We start from the raw sequence: 22284 nt of genomic DNA on the forward strand, positions 1-22284 counted from the left end.
TTGCCTAAAAAGTAGGGGAAAAAAATCATGTTGAAATTTATAGAAGTTTTATTAATTTTATTTTTGATTACATTTTTAATTTAATTTTTAATTTAATTTAATTTGTATTTTATTTTATTTTATTGTATTTTTATTTTTATTTTGATTTTTAATTTAATTTAATTTAATTTAATTTAATTTAATTTAATTTAATTTAATTTAATTTAATTTAATCGTGTTTTATTTTATTTTATTTTATTTAATTTTATCTTATTTTTATTAATTTTTTTATTTATTGTATTTTATTTTTATTTGTATTTTTATTTTTAATTTAATTTAATTTAATTTAATTTAATTTAATTTAAATTAATTTAATTTTATTTTATTTAATTTAATTGTATTTAATTTTTATCTTATTTTATTTATTTTTTATTTTTTATTTTTTTATTTTATTTTTTATTTTTCTGTCATCTGCAGTCTTCTTCATAAACATGTCAGGTAAAAATTCCATCTAATATACCGAAAATATGGTCCGATTACAAGAAAATTAAAAAAAAAAAAAGTATATAAATAAGAAGTCATGATGAAACTTTGAGCAATTTCTAGTAGTTTGTCTGTTATATCCCCCTCGCAGCCATGTGGGGCTTCTAGAATGTCTTCCTTGTAGGCAAATGTCCTCTGCAGGTTGGCCCTCCATTGGTTGAAACCACAGTCAGATTCTCCTCACAAATTATCTGATTGGAAATCAGGGAGGGGAGAAAAAGAAAGAGCAACAAGTGCAATGCTTTTTTTTTTACGCTGGTTTGCATTCGGGACTCGTTGGAAAAGATTTTTTTTTTTTTTGCGACCTAAGAAAAAGGACAAGGAGTTAATTGTTTTTTTTTTAATTCAAACTTTCTACTTTTAAAGGTGAGTCACTGCAGTTCATTCTTTTAACACACTCCTATGTATATTTAGACTCTTTTAATATGTATTTTAACCCATTTTTCTTATTTAGCTACGATACATTTTAATCAATACATTTAAAAAGTTCATTTATTTCAGTGTTTCCATTTAAAAAGTGAAACTTTTATACAGTGACATATTACAAAAATGCATTTTTTAAAATTATTTAAGGCCAATAAAAAAAACACAATTTTATACCTCATTCAATTTGGTCAAAAAGTTCTAACAACTGGTTCTACTGGGTTAACTTGGTCTCTTAGTCCGATTGGAACTCATGAAATTGAACAAAGTTTGCATGATATTCATATTTATTGAAATTCAAATAAGAAAAAGCTCTAATTAAAGCAAAATATGTGTTGTACTTCTATAGAAATGGATGGAAATGGCATTTAAAAAAATCATTTATTTCAGTGTTTCCATTTAAAAAGTGAAACTTTTATACAGTGACATATTACAAAAATGCATTTTTTTTTTATGATTTAAGGCCAATAAAAAAAACACAATTTTATACCTCATTCAATTTGGTCAAAAAGTTCTACCAACTGGTTCTACTGGGTTAACTTGGTCTCTTAGTCTGATTCGAACTCATGAAATTGAACAAAGTTTGCATGATATTCGAGAAAAAAGCTCTAATTAAAGCAAAATATGTGTTGTACTTCTAGAGAAAATGGATGGAAATGGCATTTGAAAAGTTCATTTATTTCAGTGTTTCCATTTAAAAAGTGAAACTTTCATACAGTGACATATTCCAAAAATGCATCTTTTTTAATGATTTGAGCTAATAAAAAAACACAATTTTATACCTCATTCAACTTGGTCAAAAAGTTCTACCAACTGGTTCTACTGGGATATAATAATAGATTTTATTTGTAAAAAGCACTTTATATTGAGTAAACAATCTCAAAGTGATACAGTGTATTAAAAAAATAAAATAAAATAAATTTAAAAAACAAATAAATAAATAAAATAAAATAAAATAAAATAAAATAAAATAAAATAAAAACTACAACAGCCAAATAGCTATAGCTAATTTGCACATATCTAAAAAAAACATTGTTTCTTAGTCCGATTCGAACTCATGAAATTGAACAAAGTTTGCATGATATTCGTATTTATTGACATTCGAATAAGAAAAAAAGTTATAATTAAAGCAAAATAATTGTTGTACTTCTAGAGAAAATGGATGTAAATGGCATTTAAAAAGTTCATTTATTTCAGTGTTTCCATTTAAAAAGTGAAAATTCCAAAAATGCATTTTTTTTTTAATGATTTGAGCCAGTAAAAAACACAATTTTATACCTCATTAAATTTGGTCAAAAAGTTCTAACAACTGGTTCTACTGGGTTAACTTGCTCTCTTAGTCTGAATCGAACTCATGAAATTGAACAAAGTTTGCATGATATTCATACTTATTGAAATTCAAATAAGAAAACAAGCTCTAATTAAAGCAAAATATTTGTTGTACTTCTAGAGAAAATGGATGGAAATGACATTTAAAAAGTTCATTTATTTCAGTGTTTCCATTTAAAAAGTGAAACTTTTATACAGTGACATATTACAAAAATGCATTTTTTAAAAATGATTTGAGCCAATAAAAAAACACAATTTTATACCATTTTCAATTTGGTCAAAAAGTTCTAACAACTGGTTCTACTGGGTTAACTTGGTCTCTTAGTCTGATTCAAACTCATGAAATTGAACAAAGTTTGCATGATATTCGTATTCATTGACATTCAAATAAGAAAAAAGCTCTAATTAAAGCAAAATATGTGTTGTACTTCTAGAGAAAATGGATGGAAATGGCATTTAAAAAGTTCATTTATTTCAGTGTTTCAATTTAAAAAGTGAAACTTTCATACAGTGACATATTACAAAAATGCATCTTTTTTAATGATTTGAGCCAATAAAAAACACAATTTTATACCTCATTCAACTTGGTCAAAAAGTTCTAACAACTGGTTCTACTGGGATATAATAATAATAGATTTTATTTGTAAAAAGCACTTTATATTGAGTAAACAATCTCAAAGTGATACAGTGTATTAAAAAATACAAAAAAATAAATAAATAAATAAAATAAAATAAAATAAAATAAATAAATACAAATAAAATCTACAACAGCCAAATAGCTATAGCTAATTTGCACATATCTAAAAAAAACATTTTTCTTAGTCCGATTCGAACTCATGAAATTGAACAAAGTTTGCATGATATTCGTATTTATTGACATTCGAATAAGAAAAAAAGTTATAATTAAAGCAAAATAATTGTTGTACTTCTAGAGAAAATGGATGTAAATGGCATTTAAAAAGTTCATTTATTTCAGTGTTTCCATTTAAAAAGTGAAAATTCCAAAAATGCATTTTTTTTTTAATGATTTGAGCCAGTAAAAAACACAATTTTATACCTCATTAAATTTGGTCAAAAAGTTCTAACAACTGGTTCTACTGGGTTAACTTGCTCTCTTAGTCTGAATCGAACTCATGAAATTGAACAAAGTTTGCATGATATTCATACTTATTGAAATTCAAATAAGAAAACAAGCTCTAATTAAAGCAAAATATTTGTTGTACTTCTAGAGAAAATGGATGGAAATGACATTTAAAAAGTTCATTTATTTCAGTGTTTCCATTTAAAAAGTGAAACTTTTATACAGTGACATATTACAAAAATGCATTTTTTAAAAATGATTTGAGCCAATAAAAAAACACAATTTTATACCATTTTCAATTTGGTCAAAAAGTTCTAACAACTGGTTCTACTGGGTTAACTTGGTCTCTTAGTCTGATTCAAACTCATGAAATTGAACAAAGTTTGCATGATATTCGTATTCATTGACATTCAAATAAGAAAAAAGCTCTAATTAAAGCAAAATATGTGTTGTACTTCTAGAGAAAATGGATGGAAATGGCATTTAAAAAGTTCATTTATTTCAGTGTTTCAATTTAAAAAGTGAAACTTTCATACAGTGACATATTACAAAAATGCATCTTTTTTAATGATTTGAGCCAATAAAAAACACAATTTTATACCTCATTCAACTTGGTCAAAAAGTTCTAACAACTGGTTCTACTGGGATATAATAATAATAGATTTAATTTGTAAAAAGCACTTTATATTGAGTAAACAATCTCAAAGTGATACAGTGTATTAAAAAATACAAAAAAATAAATAAATAAATAAAATAAAATAAAATAAAATAAATAAATACAAATAAAATCTACAACAGCCAAATAGCTATAGCTAATTTGCACATATCTAAAAAAAACATTTTTCTTAGTCCGATTCGAACTCATGAAATTGAACAAAGTTTGCATGATATTCATATTTATTGAAATTCAAATAAGAAAAAACCTCTAATTAAAGCAAAATATTTGTTGTACTTCTAGAGAAAATGGATGGAAATGACATTTAAAAAAATCATTTATTTCACTGTTTCCATTTAAAAAGTGAAACTTTTATACAGTGACATATTACAAAAATTCACTTTTTTTTAATGATTTGAGCCAATTAAAAAAAACACAATTTTATACCTCATTCAATTTGGTCAAAAAGTTCTACCAACTGGTTCTACTGGGTTAACTTGCTCTCTTAGTCTGATTGGAACTCATGAAATTGAACAAAGATTGCATGATATTCGAAAAAAAAGCTCTAATTAAATATTTGTTGTACTTCTAGAGAAAATGGATGGAAATGGCATTTGAAAAGTTCATTTATTTCAGTGTTTCCATTTAAAAAGTGAAACTTTCATACAGTGACATATTACAAAAATGCATCTTTTTTAATGATTTGAGCTAATTAAAAAAAACACAATTTTATACCTCATTCAACTTGGTCAAAATGTTTTAACAACTGGTTCTACTGGGATATAATAATAATAGATTTTATTTGTAAAAAGCACTTTATATTGAGTAAACAATCTCAAAGTGATACAGTGTATTAAAAAAAAAAAAAAAAAAAAAATTTAAAAAACAAATAAATAAATAAAATAAAATAAAATAAAATAAAATAAAATAAAATAAAATAAAATAAAATAAAATAAAAATAAAAACTAGAACAGCCAAATAGCTATAGCTAATTTGCACATATCTAAAAAAAACATTGTTTCTTAGTCCGATTCGAACTCATGAAATTGAACAAAGTTTGCATGATATTCGTATTTATTGACATTCGAATAAGAAAAAAAAGTTATAATTAAAGCAAAATATTTGTTGTACTTCTCTAGAAAATGGATGAAAATGGCATTTAAAAAGTTCATTTATTTCAGTGTTTCCATTTAAAAAGTGAACATTCCAAAAATGCATTTTTTTTTAAATGATTTGAGCCAATAAAAAACACAATTTTATACCTCATTAAATTTGGTCAAAAAGTTCTAACAACTGGTTCTACTGGGTTAACTTGGTCCCTTCGTCCGATTGGAACTCATGAAATTGAACAGTTTGCAAGATATTCATATTTATTGAAATTCAAATAAGAAAAAAGCTCTAATTAAAGCAAAAATATTTGTTGTACTTCTAGAGAAAATGGATGGAAATGGCATTTAAAAAGTTCATTTATTTCAGTGTTTCCATTTAAAAAGTGAAACTTTCATACAGTGACATATTACAAAAATGCATCTTTTTTAATGATTTGAGCTAATAAAAAAAACACAATTTTATACCTCATTCAACTTGGTCAAAAAGTTCTAAGAACTGGTTCTACTGGGATATAATAATAATAGATTTTATTTGTAAAAAGCACTTTATATTGAGTAAACAATTTCAAAGTGATACAGTGTATTAAAAAAATAAAATAAAATAAATAAATAAATAAATAAATAAATAAATAAATAAATAAAATAAAATAAAATAAAATAAAATAAAATAAAATAAAATAAATAAATAAAAATAAAAACTAGAACAGCCAAATAGCTATAGCTAATTTGCACATATCTAAAAAAAAAACATTATTTCTTAGTCCGATTCGAACTCATGAAATTGAACAAAGTTTGCATGATATTCGTATTTATTGACATTCAAATAAGAAAAAGCTCTAATTAAAGCAAAATATTTGTTGTACTTCTAGAGAAAATGGATATAAATGGCATTTAAAAAGTTCTTTTATTTCAGTGTTTCCATTTAAAAAGTGAAACTTTTATACAGTGACATATTACAAAAATGCATTTTTATAAAAAATTATTTGAGACAATAAAAAAAACACAATTTTATACCATTTTCAATTTGGTCAAAAAGTTCTAACAACTGGTTCTACTGGGTTAACTTGGTCTCTTAGTCCGATTGGAACTCATGAAATTGAACAAAGTTTGCATGATATTCATACTTATTGAAATTCAAATAAGAAAAAAAGCTCTAATTAAAGCAAAATATTTGTTGTACTTCTAGAGAAAATGGATGGAAATGACATTTAAAAAGTTTATTTATTTCAGTGTTTCCATATAAAAAAGTGAAACTTTTATACAGTGACATATTACAAAAATGCATTTTTTTTAATGATTTAAGGCCAATAAAAAACACTATTCGGTACCTCATTCAATTTGGTCAAAACGTTCTAAAAACTGGTTCTACTGGGTTAACTTGCTCTCTTAGCCTGATTTAAACTCATGAAATTGAACAAAGTTTGCATGATATTCATACTTATTGAAATCCAAATAAGAAAAAAGCTCTAATTAAAGCAAAATCTTTGTTGTACTTGTAGAGTTTCAACATGCCTCGATCCTTCCTGGTGAAGAACAAGAGAAGTGTGTCCTTTAATGTGCATAGATCGTATGAAGACGACAAAGGTGAGTTGAGGTTTTATTTCATTAAATTGTGATGAGAAGCTGTGTGTTTTGAACTTGTCAATGACGCCGTTATTATTTAGGATCTGAAGGCATCTTTCCAGCCTCTTCTTCAGACAGGCCTCAGACCGAAGGCCGGCAATCTCCAACAGACCCCCAGCCTTTAGAAAAACAGGAGCTGGAATGTCCCTTATCTGTGCACCCGGAGCCCACCGGACCCCCCGTGGCTCCCTCACAGCCGTACTATTTAACAGGTGAGCTGCAAGTGCAAACATTACATTTCCCTGCGGGCTAAACCATAGAACTACAAATAGAAAACAGTTTCTTCTTCGTCTGTGCTCCTCAGAGCCTAAGGTGGGAGAATTCAGTCCTTACTATAAACCGGCGTATTCCTGGGAGCAGGTTCCGACTTCCTACCAGTTGGGTTTCAGCCCGGCGGTGCTGCAGCACGCCACCAGTTTGTACAACACCCACGTCAGCCGGAGCCCGCAGCACCAGCAGCCTCTGGACTGCAGCACACACTACTCCCCCAGATCCGACACCTACCACTGCATCACCTGTGACAAGGTGGGTTCTTCTCCGACAAAATCACATTAAAAAAAAAAATCCATCTGATACGGAGAAAGCCTTGGGTCTGACTGCAAAAAGTCAGTGTTAAAAAAAAAATAATACAAAAATTAGGGGTATTTTATTTGAAATAAGCTAAATTATCTGCCAATAGAACAGGAAAATTTGGCTTGTCGAGACTTTCCAAAACAAGTAAAATTAGCTAACCTCAAAGAACCCAAAACTACCTTTTTAATTACAGCAAGGTGGTCTTAGGCCTGTCGCACCTCCACCGGTGCCTGTGGTGGACTGTGCATGGCAGGGACGTCCTCTTCCCTGAGGCAGGCCTAAACCTGACCGCATACCAGAAAAGGTTTTGCTGCAGGGTCTTCAGCTGGGGACCACCTCTCATTGATGTTTCGCCCCTTAGCCCCCTTAGCCCCCTTAGCCCCCTTAGCCCCCTTAGCCCCCTTAGCCCTTTCACGCAAACCGGGAAGGCGCCATCATTCTATCCAGAAACATAGATTACTGTTTGAGTCACACTTGACTAACTACACCAGAGTAAGGAGGAGTCACACTGCAAAAAGTCAGTGTTCAAAAACAAGAACAAAATATATAAAAATTAGGGGTATTTTATTTGAACTAAGCAAAATTATCTGCCAATAGAACAAGAAAATGTGGCTTGTCAAGACTTTACAAAACAAGTAAAATTAGCTAACCTCAATGAACCCAAAAATACCTTAAAATAAGTATATTCTCACTAATAACAAGTGCACTTTTCTTGGTAGAAAAAAAAGAGACCTTTTTTCTCAATATGTTGAAAAATATTCTTAAATGAAGTAAATGCTAGTGCCATTATCTTGACATAATGATATGGGCTCGGCATTACATTTCTTGAAACCAGCAAACGTATACTAAAAACTAATTTATTGTTCTTAATGGAAAGGCAACAAGGCAAGCGCTTGTTACTCTCGGGGTCTCCTAGCCGCTCAGGCAACTCATATTGTCTAAAAATGCATTTTTCCATGGATAACATGACATCATCGCGCCAAGTGCGTGCTCTTTCAGTCAAATAATAATAATAATACTAGATTTTATTTGTAAAAGCACTTTAAATTGAGTAAACAACCTCAAAGTGCTACAGTGTATAAAATAATAATAATAAAATAAAATAAAAAATAAAAAGATAATAATAAAAAAATAAAAATAAAAACCAAAACAGCCAAATAGCTAAAACTAGTATGCATATATCTAAAAAAATGTTGTTTTTTTTTAAAAGAAGGGTTAGTGCAATTAGTGCGCATATATACAGCCCGGCCCCCGGCCAAAATTGTTTTAATTGTAATTTTAAAGAATTTATCTGAATGTGCATGAACTATTTCTGTTCAAAATTGTTAGAAATGTCAAAAGTTTAAATATTAACTGTCAGTTTACTGTACTGTGCCAACTGTACTACTATATAAGTACATGTTTTCTATGGTTTCATTGAAAATAAAACAGCAAAGTCCATTTGGCTGTCATCTGTTTTAATTATGAGACACAATTGTGTCAAAGTCATGATTTTTGATTTCATGCTTGAAATAAGAAATGATTACTTTTAAAAAAAAGTAGTTTTATACTTGTGAGTGTTGATGACACAGCTTTGCAACACTTGATATTCTAGTTTCAAGCATGTTTTACTCAATATAGCTCATCAAATCTCAGCAACAAGCTGTAATATCTTACTGACATCATTTAGGACACTTAAAACAAGTAAAACACTCTAACATAAAATCTGCTTAGTGAGAAGAAAAATCTTATCAGACAGAAAATAAGCAAATATCACCCTTATTTGATATTTCATCTTACTTAGATTGCAGTTTTTGCAGTGTACTGACAGTTTATGCTTTTCATTTTCACACTGGCCTAAAGTTGTTGACATCTCAACTGTGCTTCAGGTGTTCTCAACGTCTCACGGCCTGGAGGTCCACGTCAGGAGGTCCCACAGTGGGATGAGACCTTTTGGCTGCAACATCTGCAGAAAAACCTTTGGCCATGCCGTCAGTCTGGAGCAGCATATGAACGTCCACTACCAGGTACGGTGTGTTGGTCAATGTCAATCAATCAATGTTTATTCATATAGCCCTAAATCACGAGTGTCTCAAAGGGCTGCACAAGCCACAACGACATGCTCGGTTCAGAGCCCACAGAAGGGCAAGGAAAAACTCCCAACCCAGTGGGATGTCAATGTGAATGACTATGAGAAACCTTGGAGAGGACCGCAGATGAACACATTGCAAAAAAGTTGTCACAGGGGCATTTTTACCACTGTGTTACATGGCCTTTCCTTTTAACAACACTCAGTAAAGGTTTGGGAACTGAGGAGACACATTTTTAAAGCTTCTCAGGTGGAATTCTTTCCCATTCTTGCTTGATGTACAGCTTAAGTTGTTCAACAGTCCGGGGGTCTCCATTGTGGTATTTTAGGCTTCATAATGCGCCACACATTTTTACTGGTAGACAGGTCTGGACTACAGGCAGGCCAGTCTAGTACCCGCACTCTTTTACTACGAAGCCACGTTGATGTAACACGTGGCTTGGCATTGTCTTGCTGAAATAAGCAGGGGCGTCCATGGTAACATTGCTTAGATGCTCCAAAACCTGTATGTACCTTTCAGCATTAATGGCGCCTTCACAGATGTGTAAGTTACCCATGTCTTGGGCACTAATACACCCCCATACCATCACACGTGCTGGCTTTTACACTTTGAGCCTAGAACAATCCGGATGGTTCTTTTCCTCTTTGGTCCCGAGGACACGACGTCCACAGTTTCCAAAAACAATTTGAATTGTGGACTCGTCGGACCACAGAACACTTTTCCACTTTGCATCAGTCCATTTTAGATGAGCTCGAGACAAGTTTCTGGGTGTTGTTGATAAATGATTTTCGCTTTGCATAGTAGAGTTTTAACATGCACTTACAGATGTAGCGACCAACTGTAGTTACTGACAGTGGGTTTCTGAAGTGTTCCTGAGCCCATGTGGTGATATCCTTTACACACTGACGTCGCTGAGGGATTGAATGTCCGTAATATCATGGCTTACGTGCAGGGATTTCTCCAGATTCTCGGAACATTTTGATGATATTACGGAGCGTAGATGGTGAAATCCCTAAATTCCTTGCAATAGCTGGTTGAGAAATGTTTTTCTTAAACTGTTCAACAATTTGCTCAGGCATTTGTTGACAAAGTGGTGACCCTCGCCCCGTCCTTGTTTGTGAATGACTGAGCATTTCAGCATAAATGATATCAGACACTGGGATATTCGTTAAATAAAGAGTGAATCATTTAGGATAAATGCTATCAGACGCTGTGGTACTCATTAAACAATACATTAATTAACCCAGGATAAATGATGTTAGACACTCTGTCATTCATTTTATAATGATACAATAATTAATTTAGGACAAATGATGATATCAGACACTGGGGAATTAATTAATTATTTAATGAATCAAATTGAGATGAATATTATCAGACACTATGCAATAGTGTAAGATGCAGGATAAATGACATCACAGAGTATGGTATTCATTAAACAATAAATGAATGAATTAAGGATAAATGATATCAGACACTGTATTCATTAAATATTTCACACATGAAATTGGGGTTACAGATATCAGACACTGTGGTATTAATTAATGAATTCAGCATAAATGTTACCAAACACTGTGTCATTTATTCCACAATTTATTTAAAACAAATGATATCAGACACTGTGGTTTTCATTAAATATTTATGTAATTAAATCTGGATAAATAATATCAGCTACTGTGGTAGTCATTAAATAATAATACATGGATATATTCAGGATACATTATCTTAAACACTGTATAATTAATTAAATATTAAATGAATAAATTCAGGATAAATGGTGTCAGACACTGTGGTATTCATTATATGATAAATGAATACATTCAGGATAAATGGTATCAGACACTGTGGTAATCATTAAATAATAAATGATTGAATTCACGATAATTTGTATCAGACACTATGTATTCAATAGACAGTATAATAAATTCATAAATTCAGGACTAATGATATCAGACACTGTGGTATTTATAACATAATACATAAATGAAATCAAGATAAATGATATCAGGTATTATGGTATTCATTAAATAATAATACATGAATATATTCAGGGTACATTATCTTACTATTAATTATTAATTAAATATTGAATGAATGAATTCACAATAAATTGTATCAGATACTATAATATTTATTAAATAAATAATTAATCAATTCAGGATGAATGGTATCAGACACTGTGGTATTCATTAAATAATAAAAGATTGAATTCACGATATCAGACACTATTGTATTCATTATATAATAAATTAATCAATTCAGGTATAAGGATATCAGACTGTGTGGTATTTATGAAATAATAAATGAATGAAATTGGGATAAATTATATCAGGTACTATGGTATTCATTAAATAATAATACATGAATATATTCAGGATACATTATCTTAAACACTGTTGTTAATTAAATAATAAATGAATAAATTCAGGACTAATGATATCAGACACTGGTATTCATTAAATAATAAAAGATTGAAGTCACAATAAATTGTATCAGACACCATGTATCCATTGTATACTAAATGAATAAATTCAGGACTAATGATATCAGACAGTGTGGTATTTATAAAATAATAAATGAATGAAATTGGGATAAATGATATCAGGTACGATGGTATTTATTAAATAATAATACGTGAATATATTCAGGATACATTATCTTAAACACTGTTGTTAATTAAATAATAAATGAATAAATTCAGGACTAATGATATCAGACACTGGTATTCATTAAATAATAAAAGATTGAAGTCACAATAAATTGTATCAGACACCATGTATCCATTGTATACTAAATGAATAAATTCAGGACTAATGATATCAGACAGTGTGGTATTTATAAAATAATAAATGAATGAAATTGGGATAAATGATATCAGGTACGATGGTATTTATTAAATAATAATACGTGAATATATTCAGGATACATTATCTTAAACACTGTTGTTAACTAAATAATAAATGAATGCATTCACAATTAATTGTATCAGACACTATGGTATTCATTAAATAATCAATTAAAAAATTCAAGACTAATGATATCAGACACTGTGGTGAACATTAAATAATTAATGATTTAATTCACGATCATTTGTATCAGACACTATGTATTTATTATATAATAAATTAGTAAATTCAGGTCTAATGATGTCAGACAGTGTGGTATTTATAAAATAATAAATGAATGGAATTGGGATGAATGATATCAGGTACTATGATATTCATTGAATAATAATAAAGGAATATATTCAGGATACATTATCTTAAACACTGTTGTTAATTAAATAATAAATGAAGGAATTCACAATTAATTGTATCAGACACTATAGTATTCATTAAATAATCAATGAAAAAATTCAGGACTAATGATATCAGACACTGTGGTATTCATTAAATAATTAATTATTTAATTCACAATAATTTGTATCAGACACTATGTATTTATTATATAATAAATGAATACATTCAGGTCTAATGATATCAGACTGTGTGGTATTTACAAAATAATAAATGAATGAAATTGGGATAAATGATATCAGGTACGATGGTATTCATTAAATAATAATACGTGAATATATTCAGGATACACTATCTTAAACACTGTGCTATTAATTAAATATTAAATGAATGAATTCACAATAAATTGTATCAGATAATACAGTATTCATTAAAAAATAATGAATAAAATCAGGATAAATGGTATTCATTAAATAATTGATTATTTAATTCACGATAGTTTGTATCAGACACTATATATTTATGATATAACACATTCAGGTTCTAATGATATCAGACACTGTGGTATTTATAAAATAATAAATGAATGAAATTGGCATACATGATATCACACAAAGTGGTATGCAGTATTTGATATCCTCTTCTGATATCTTCTTGTTTTGCTTGCCTGAGATTGTTGTAGACAAAACTGTGTTCAGTCATGAAAATGTATTGTGTCATTGATCTAAACATTGATCATCTTTTTACTTTATCTGCTAATGATGACGCAACACGTCTTCTGCATTTGTCCAGGAGAAAAGTTTTGAGTGCAAGATGTGTGGTAAATCCTTCAAGCGCTCCTCCACGCTCTCCACGCACCTCCTCATCCACTCCGACACCAGGCCATACCCTTGCCAGTTCTGTGGCAAGAGGTTCCACCAGAAGTCCGACATGAAGAAGCACACCTACATCCACACCGGTATGACGGCTGTACTTTGTTGGCATCCATATTTGATGCTGATATCAAGAAAAAACACAAGTGTGGACACACCTTCTCATTCAATGTGTTTTTTTCATGTTCGTGACTATTTACATTGTAGATTGTCACATCAAAACTAGGAATGAACACATGTGGAACATGGAAAACATGTTTTGTATTCTAGTTTCTTCAAAATAGCCACCTTTTGCTCTGATTACTGTTTTGCACACTCTTGGCATTCTCTGGATGAGCTTCAATGAATTCATTCAATGAAATTCAATGAAATTCATTGCATTTCTATGAATGAATACATGTGGCACATGGAAAACATGTTTTATGTTCTAGTGTCTTCAAAATAGCCACCCTTTGCTCTGAATACTGTTTTGCACACTCTTGGCATTCTCTGGATGAGCTTCAATTAATTCATTCAATGAAATTCAATGAAATTCATTGCATTTCTATGAATGAACACATGTGGAACATGGAAAACATGTTTTGTATTCTAGTTTCTTCAAAATAGCCACCCTTTGCGCTGATTATTGCTTTGCACACTCTCGGCATTCTCTGGATGAGCTTCAAGAATGGTTTTCACTTGTGTGCTTGAAGCTCATCGAGAGAATGCCAAGAGTGTGCAAATCAGATGAATGTGATTTAAAAAATGTATTATTTGACAACACTATTTAAAACGTTTACAAAAATAAAGTTCATGTGTGACATTATCCATCCATCCATTCATTTTCTACCGCTTGTCCCTTTTTTGGGGTGGCGGGTGGTGCTGGAGCCTATCTCAGCTGCATTCTAATGTCCATCCATCCATCCATCCATTTTCTACCACTTGTCCCTTTTTTGGGGTGGCGGGTGGTGCTGGAGCCTATCTCAGCTGCATTCTAATGTCCATCCATCCATCCATCCATCCATTTTCTACCGCTTGTCCCTTTTTTGGGGTGGCGGGGGATGCTGGAGCCTATCTCAGCTGCATTCTAATGTCCATCCATCCATCCATCCATCCATTTTCTACCGCTTGTCCCTTTTTTGGGGTGGCGGGTGGTGCTGGAGCCTATCTCAGCTGCATTCTAATGTCCATCCATCCATCCATCCATTTTCTACCGCTTGTCCCTTTTTTGGGGTGGCGGGGGATGCTGGAGCCTATCTCAGCTGCATTCTAATGTCCATCCACCCATCCATTTTCTACCGCTTGTCCCTTTTGGGGTCGCGGGGTTGCTGGAGCCTATCTCAGCTGCATTCTAATGTCCATCCATCCATCCATCCATCCATCCATTTTCTACCGCTTGTCCCTTTTGGGGTGGCGGGGGGTGCTGGAGCATATCTCAGCTGCGTTCTAATGTCCATCCATCCATTTTCTACCGCTTGTCCCTTTTTTGGGGTCGCGGGTGGTGCTGGAGCCTATCTCAGCTGCATTCTAATGTCCATCCATCCATCCATTATCTACCGCTTGTCCCTTTTGGGGTCGCGGGGGGTGCTGGAGCCTATCTCAGCTGCATTCTAATGTCCATCCATCCATCCATCCATTTTCTACCGCTTGTCCCTTTTTTGGGGTCGCGGGGGGTGCTGGAGCCTATCTCAGCTGCATTCTAATGTCCATCCATCCATCCATCCATCCATTTTCTACCGCTTGTCCCTTTTGGGGTGGCGGGTGGTGCTGGAGCCTATCTCAGCTGCATTCTAATGTCCATCCATCCATCCATCCATTTTCTACCACTTGTCCCTTTTTTGGGGTGGCGGGTGGTGCTGGAGCCTATCTCAGCTGCATTCTAATGTGAATTTAAAAAAAATATTATTTGACAACACTAATTAAAACGTTTACAAAAATAAAGTTCATGTGTGACATTATGTCAATAAAATTGCATTTGTGTCAAAATATTTAGGTTTTTTTTTTAAGTTAATTGAAATTATGCAAGAAATTAATTTACTTCCGTTAATCATGATTAAGCAAAATGCAAAAGTGGGATTTATCTGATTAAAAAATGTATCATTTGAAAGCCATTCCAGAAAATCGGGGTCATTCAGTTCAGTTCTGTTCAGGTTCAGTTTCAGCTTCAATTTTCATTTATTTATTGAATAACTGAAAACATGTTTTATATTCCAGTTTCTTCAAAATAGCCACCCTTTGCTCTGATGACTGCTTTGCGCACTCTTGGCATTCTCTCCATGAGCTTCAAGAGGTAGTCACCTGAAATGGTTTTCACTTCACAGGTCTCATAGTTCTGATGCCTTCAATGACAATCTACAATGTAAATAGTCATGAAAATAACGATTTATGTGCTTCAAGCACACCTGTGAAGTGGAAACCATTTCAGGTGACTGCCCATTGAAGCTCATCCAGAGAATGCCAAGAGTGTGCAAAGCAGTAATCAGAGCAAAGGGTGGCTATTTTGAAGAAAAATTGGCCAGCAAAGATATCGGTCGGAGTCTCTTCACTCATCTTTGCGCTGATTACTGAACGTATAACAACACAACCCCCTTTAGGTTCTAAGTCGTAGTTAGAAACATACACAGTCGAAATGAAAATAAATAAATAGCTCATCCAGAGAATGCCAAGAGTGTGCAAAACAGTAATCAGAGCCAAGGGTGGCTATTTTTGAAGAAACTAGAATATAAAACATGTTTTCAGTTATTTCACCTTTTTTTGTTAAGTACATAACTCCACATGTGTTCATTTTATAGTTTTGATGTGACAATCTACAATGTAAATAGTCATGAAAATAAAGAAAAGGCATTGAATGAGAAGGTGTGTCCAAACTTTTGGCCTGTACTGTATGTTGGACTTTTGTACCACGGGTATCATAATGCTTGGAAAGAAGGATATCACTGATACATCAGAATGAAGGAAGATTTGCATACCCCAGTTTCCTGCTTGCCACCGAGCTCTGTCAGTAATTGTGAGGAGCCATTCCACCACGTCTGTACCATTTGTTTCATGTAACTTTTGTCAGCCAACTTTATCGCATTTTTGACAATTCCTGAGTTGACCAAAGACTCATTTGAGTAACAGGAAGACAAATTATGCTTGCATCATTTAAATTAACTTCAAAAAATACTTCAAAAAGAGTGAAATATACTGTAGCTAAAAATTGTGCTGTCAAATAAGGAATTTTTCAATCAGATTAATCACACTTTTGCATTTTAATTAATCATGATTAATGGCAGTAAATTACTTGCTTGCATAATTTAAATTCACTTCAAAAAATACTTCAAAAAGAGTGAAAAAAATAGCTAAAATTTGTGCTGTCAAATAATACATTTTTTAATCAGATTAATCACACTTTTGCATTTTAATGAATCATGATTAATGGCAGTAAATTACTTGCCTGCATAATTTAAATTTGCTTAAAAAATACTTCAAAAAGTGTAAAATATAGCTAAAACTTGTGCTGTCAAATAATACATTTTTCAATCAGATTAATCACACTTTTGCATTTTAATTAATCATGATTAATGGCAGTAAATTACTTGCCTGCATAATTTAAATTCGCTTAAAAAAATAATTCAAAAAGTGTAAAATATAGCTAAAACTTGTGCTGTCAAATAATACATTTTTCAATCAGATTAATCACACTTTTGCATTTTAATTAATCATGATTAATGGCAGTAAATTACTTGTTTGCATGATTTAAATTAACTTAAAAAAATACTTCAAAAAGAGTGAAATATAGCTAAAATGTGTGCTGTCAAATAATACATTTTTCAATCAGATTCATCACACTTTAGCATTTTAATTAATCATGATTAATGGCAGTAAATTACTTGCTTGCATAATTTAAATTAACTTTAAAAAAAATACTTCAAAAAGTGTGGAATATAGCTAAAACGTGTGCTGTCAAATAATACATTTTTCAATCAGATTAATCACACTTTTACATTTTAATTAATCATGATTAATGGCAGAAAATTACTTGCTTGCATAATTTAAATTAACTTCAAAAAATACTTCAAAAAGAGTGAAATAAAGCTAAAATGTGTGCTGTCAAATAATACATTTTTCAATCAGATTAATCACACTTTTGCATTTTAATTAATCATGATTAAAGGCAGTAAATTACTTGCCTGCATAATTTAAATTCGCTTAAAAAAATAATTCAAAAAGTGTAAAATATAGCTAAAACTTGTGCTGTCAAATAATAAATTTTTCAATCAGATTAATCGCACTTTTGCATTTGAATTAATCATGATTAATCACGGGTTATTGCCGTTACTTACTTATTAATCTTTTAAATTAACTTAAAAATAAACCCAATATTTGAACATATATGCCATTGTATTGTCAGAATGTCATCCAGTAACATTCACATGGTTTTTTTCTATTCATGTGCTTAAAACCCGGTAACAGTTTTAGCTTAAGACCTGTCGGGATGTACAGTACAGGCCAAAAGTCTGGACACACCTTCTCATTCAATGTGCTTTCTTTATTTTCATGACTATTTACATTGTAGATTGTCACATCAAAACTATGAATGAACACATGTGGAGTTATGTACTAAACACAAAAAGGTGAAATAACTGAAAACATGTTTTATATTCTAGTTTCTTCAAAATAGCCACCCTTTGCTCTGATTACTGCTTTGCACACTCTTGGCATTCTCTCCACGAGCTTCAAGCACACCTGTGAAGTGGACACCATCTCTTGAAGCTCATCCAGAGAATGCCAAGAGTGTGCGAAGCAGTAATCAGAGCAAAAGGTGGCTATTTTGGAAGAAAAATCGGCCATCGGTCGGAGTCTCTTCACTCATCTTTATGCATTGACCTGACCACTGACCGTATAACAACCTAGACTTGGACTTAGACAAACTTTATTGATCCACAAGGGAAATTGTTCCACACTGTAGCTCAGTTACAAAGGATGGAAAGGATAATGCAGGTATAAAGTAGACAAAAAAATGTACCATAGTAGCAATATACAAACCCTGTTTCCATATGAGTTGGGAAATGGTGTTAGATGTAAATATAAACAGAATACAATGATTTGCAAATCATTGTATTCTGTTTATATTTACATCTAACACCATTTCCCAACTCATATGGAAACAGGGTTTGTAAAATATAACATATATGTGATATTTACATATTATATATGCAGTATATTATATATACTGATATATTATATTATATAATATTTTTATATACTATATATCAGGGGTCACCAACCTTTTTGAAACCAAGAGCTACTTCTTGGGTACTGATTATTGCGAAGGGCTACCAGTTTGATACACACTTAAACAAATTGCCAGAAATAGCCATTTTGCTCAATTCACCTTTAACTCTATGCTATTATTAATAATTAATGATATTTATCTTTGTGGAAACACTGATCATCTTAATGATTTCTCACAATAAATATATATACTATTAAATTAAAAAAATAATTTATGGAGCATCATTATTATTTTTTCCTGATTAAGATTAATTTTAGAATTTTGATGACATGTTTTCAATAGGTTAAAATCCAATCTGCACTTTGTTAGAATATATAACAAATTGGACCAAGCTATATTTCTAACAAAGACAAATCATTATTTCTTCTAGATTTTCCAGAACACAAAATTTAAAATAAATTCAAAAGACTTTGAAATAAGATTTAAATTGGATTCTACAGATTTTCTAGATTTGCCAGAATATTTTTTTTGAATTTGAATCATAATAAGTTTGAAGAAATATTTCACAAATATTCTTCGTCGAAAAAACAGAAGCTAAAATTAAGAATTAAATTAAAATGTATTTATTATTCTTTACAATAAAAATAATAAATTTACTTAAACATTGATTTAAATTGTCAGGAAAGAAGAGGAAGGAATTTAAAAGGTAAAAAGGTATACGTGTTTAAAAATCCTAAAATCATTTTTAAAGTTGTATTTTTTCTCTAAAATTGTCTTTCTGAAAGTTATAAGAAGCAAAGTAAAAAAGTAAATTAATTTATTTAAACAAGTGAAGACCAAGTCTTTAAAATATTTTCTTGGATTTTCAAATTCTATTTGAGTTTTGTCTCTCTTAGAATTAAAAATGTCGGGCAAAGCGAGACCAGCTTGCTAGTAAATAAATACAATTTAAAAAATAGAGGCAGCTCACTGGTAAGTGCTGCTATTTGAGCTATTTTTAGAACAGGCCGGCGGGCTACTCATCTGGTCCTTACGGGCGACCTGGTGCCCGCGGGCACCGCGTTGGTGACCCCTGCTATAATGCAATATATAAAAAAATTCCAATTACCATGTAAAATATTACAGTAATATAAAAGCTGCAGCAAAAAAAAAAGGGCAGCATAAAATAGAGAGTAGATCCAGCAGAAAATATACATTATAATAATATATAATATATAATAGTAACAAGGTTATAATTTGCAGTTGGGAGCATATACAGTCAAAATAAAATAAAAAAATAAAAAAAAATACATTGTGCGATTAGCATGATTAATGCAACATTTGTTTTGTGGTGAATCCGAATGACATGAGTTAGCAACAATGTAAACATCTTCTTCATGGTGGAGTTTGCAGTGACGAAAACCTGCTTTTCCAGAAAACATTTTGATTTGTGTAAAGCTGCTCCTTCTTACAAATCACCCAAGATTTCCCGTCCCTGGCAGGTGAGAAACCCCACAAGTGTCAAGTGTGTGGCAAAGCCTTCAGCCAGAGCTCCAACCTGATCACCCACAGCAGGAAACACACCGGCTTCAAACCCTTCGGATGTGACGTCTGCTCCAAAGGCTTCCAGCGCAAAGTGGACCTCCGCAGGCACCAGGAGAGCCAACATGTCCTGAAGTGACGCCTTTCTGATGTACAGTCCTGGTCAAAAGTGTACGTACACGTGTAAAGAACATCATGTCATGGCTGTCTGGAGTTTACAATCATTTCTATTTTTTTGTGATGTAGTGATGGGAGCACATACTTGTTGGTCACTAAAAACATTCATGAAGTTTGCTTCTTTTATGAATTTATTATGGCTCTACTGAAAATGTGACGAGGTCAAAAGTACAAATTATTTTTTGCAAATAATCATTAACTTAGAACTTCATGGCTGCAACACGTGCCAAAGTAGTTGGGAAAGGGGCATGTTCACCACTGTGTTACATGGCCTTTCCTTTTAACAACACTCAGTAAAGGTTTGGGAACTGAGGAGACACATTTTTGAAGCTTCTCAGGTGGAATTCTTTCCCATTCTTGCTTGATGTACAGCTTAAGTTGTTCAACAGTCCGGGGGTCTCCCTGGTGCTATTTTAGGCTTCACACATTTTCAATGGGAGACAGGTCTGGACTACAGGCAGGCCAGTCTAGTACCCGCACTCTTTTACTATGAAGCCACGTTGATGTAACACGTGGCTTGGCATTGTCTTGCTGAAATAAGCAGGGGCGTCCATGGCAACGTTGCTTGGATGGCAACATATGTACCTGTATGTACCTTTCAGCATCAATGGTGCCTTCACAGATGTGTAAGTTACCCATGTCTTGGGCACTAATACACCCCCATACCATCACACATGCTGCCTTTTACACTTTGCGCCTAGAACAATCCGGATGGTTCTTTTCCTCTTTGGTCCTGGAGGACGCGACGTCCACAGTTTCCAAAAACAATTTGAAATGTGGACTCGTCGGACCACAGAACGCTTTTCCACTTTGCATCAGTCCATCTTAGATGAGCTCGGGCCCAGCGAAGCCGACGGCGTTTCTGGGTGTTGTTGATAAACGGTTTTCGCCTTGCATAGGAGAGTTTTAACTTGCACTTACAGATGTAGCGACCAACTGTAGTTACCGACAGTGGGTTTCTGAAGTGTTCCTGAGCCCATGTGGTGATATCCTTTACACACTGATGTGGCTTGTTGATGCAGTACAGCCTGAGGGATGGAAGGTCACGGGCTTAGCTGCTTACGTGCAGTGATTTCTCCACATTCTCTGAACCCTTTGATGATATTACGGAGTGTAGATGGTGAAATCCCTAAATTCCTTGCAATAGCTGGTTGAGAAAGGTTTTTCTTAAACTGTTCAACAATTTGCTCAGGCATTTGTGGACAAAGTGGTGACCCTCGCCCCGTCCTTGTTTGTGAATGACTGAGCATTTCATGGAATCTACTTTTATACCCAATCATGGCACCCACCTGTTCCCAATTAGCCTGCACACCTGTGGGATGTTCCAAATAAGTGTTTGATGAGCATTCCTCAACTTTATCAGTATTTATTGCCACCTTTCCCAACTTCTTTGTCACATGTTGCCGGCATCAAATTCCAAAGTTAATGATTATTTGCAACAACAAAAAAATGTTTATGAGTTTGAACATCAAATATGTTGTCTTTGCAGCATATTCAACTGAATATGGGCTGAAAATGATTTGCAAATCATTGTATTCCGTTTATATTTACATCTAACACAATTTCCCAACTCATATGGAAACGGGGTTTGTATACATACAGCAATGTTAATATTTGCTTACATGTCCCTTGGCAAGTTTCACTGCTATAAGGCGCTTTTGGTAGCCATCCACAAGCTTCTGCTGGAATTTTTGACCACTCCTCTTGACAAAATTGGTGCAGCTCAGCTAAATGTGTTGCTTTTCTGACATGGACTTGTTTCTTCAGCATTGTCCACACGTTTAAGTCAGGACTTTGGGAAGGCCATTCTAAAACCTTCATTCTAGCCTGATTTAGCCATTCCTTTACCACTTTTGACGTGTGTTTGGTGGTCATTGTCCTGTTGGAACACCCGACT

General features: G+C 32.3%; 1 protein-coding gene across 1 annotated transcript; it reads left to right on the forward strand.

Annotated features, from left to right (window-relative positions):
* The first annotated feature begins 616 nt into the window (after positions 1 to 616).
* On the forward strand, positions 617 to 21669 carry gfi1b (growth factor independent 1B transcription repressor). The gene is made up of 7 exons (XM_062032212.1): positions 617 to 888; positions 6619 to 6703; positions 6784 to 6954; positions 7047 to 7267; positions 9184 to 9321; positions 13413 to 13578; positions 20171 to 21669. Exons 2-7 carry the CDS (start codon positions 6628 to 6630, stop codon positions 20347 to 20349), a joined length of 951 nt encoding a protein of 316 aa, XP_061888196.1. The 5' UTR covers positions 617 to 888; positions 6619 to 6627; the 3' UTR covers positions 20350 to 21669.
* Positions 21670 to 22284: the final 615 nt, after the last annotated feature.

The sequence above is a fragment of the Entelurus aequoreus genome, linkage group LG21, assembly GCF_033978785.1.
Source record: "Entelurus aequoreus isolate RoL-2023_Sb linkage group LG21, RoL_Eaeq_v1.1, whole genome shotgun sequence".
In the NCBI taxonomy this organism is placed as follows: domain Eukaryota; kingdom Metazoa; phylum Chordata; class Actinopteri; order Syngnathiformes; family Syngnathidae; genus Entelurus; species Entelurus aequoreus.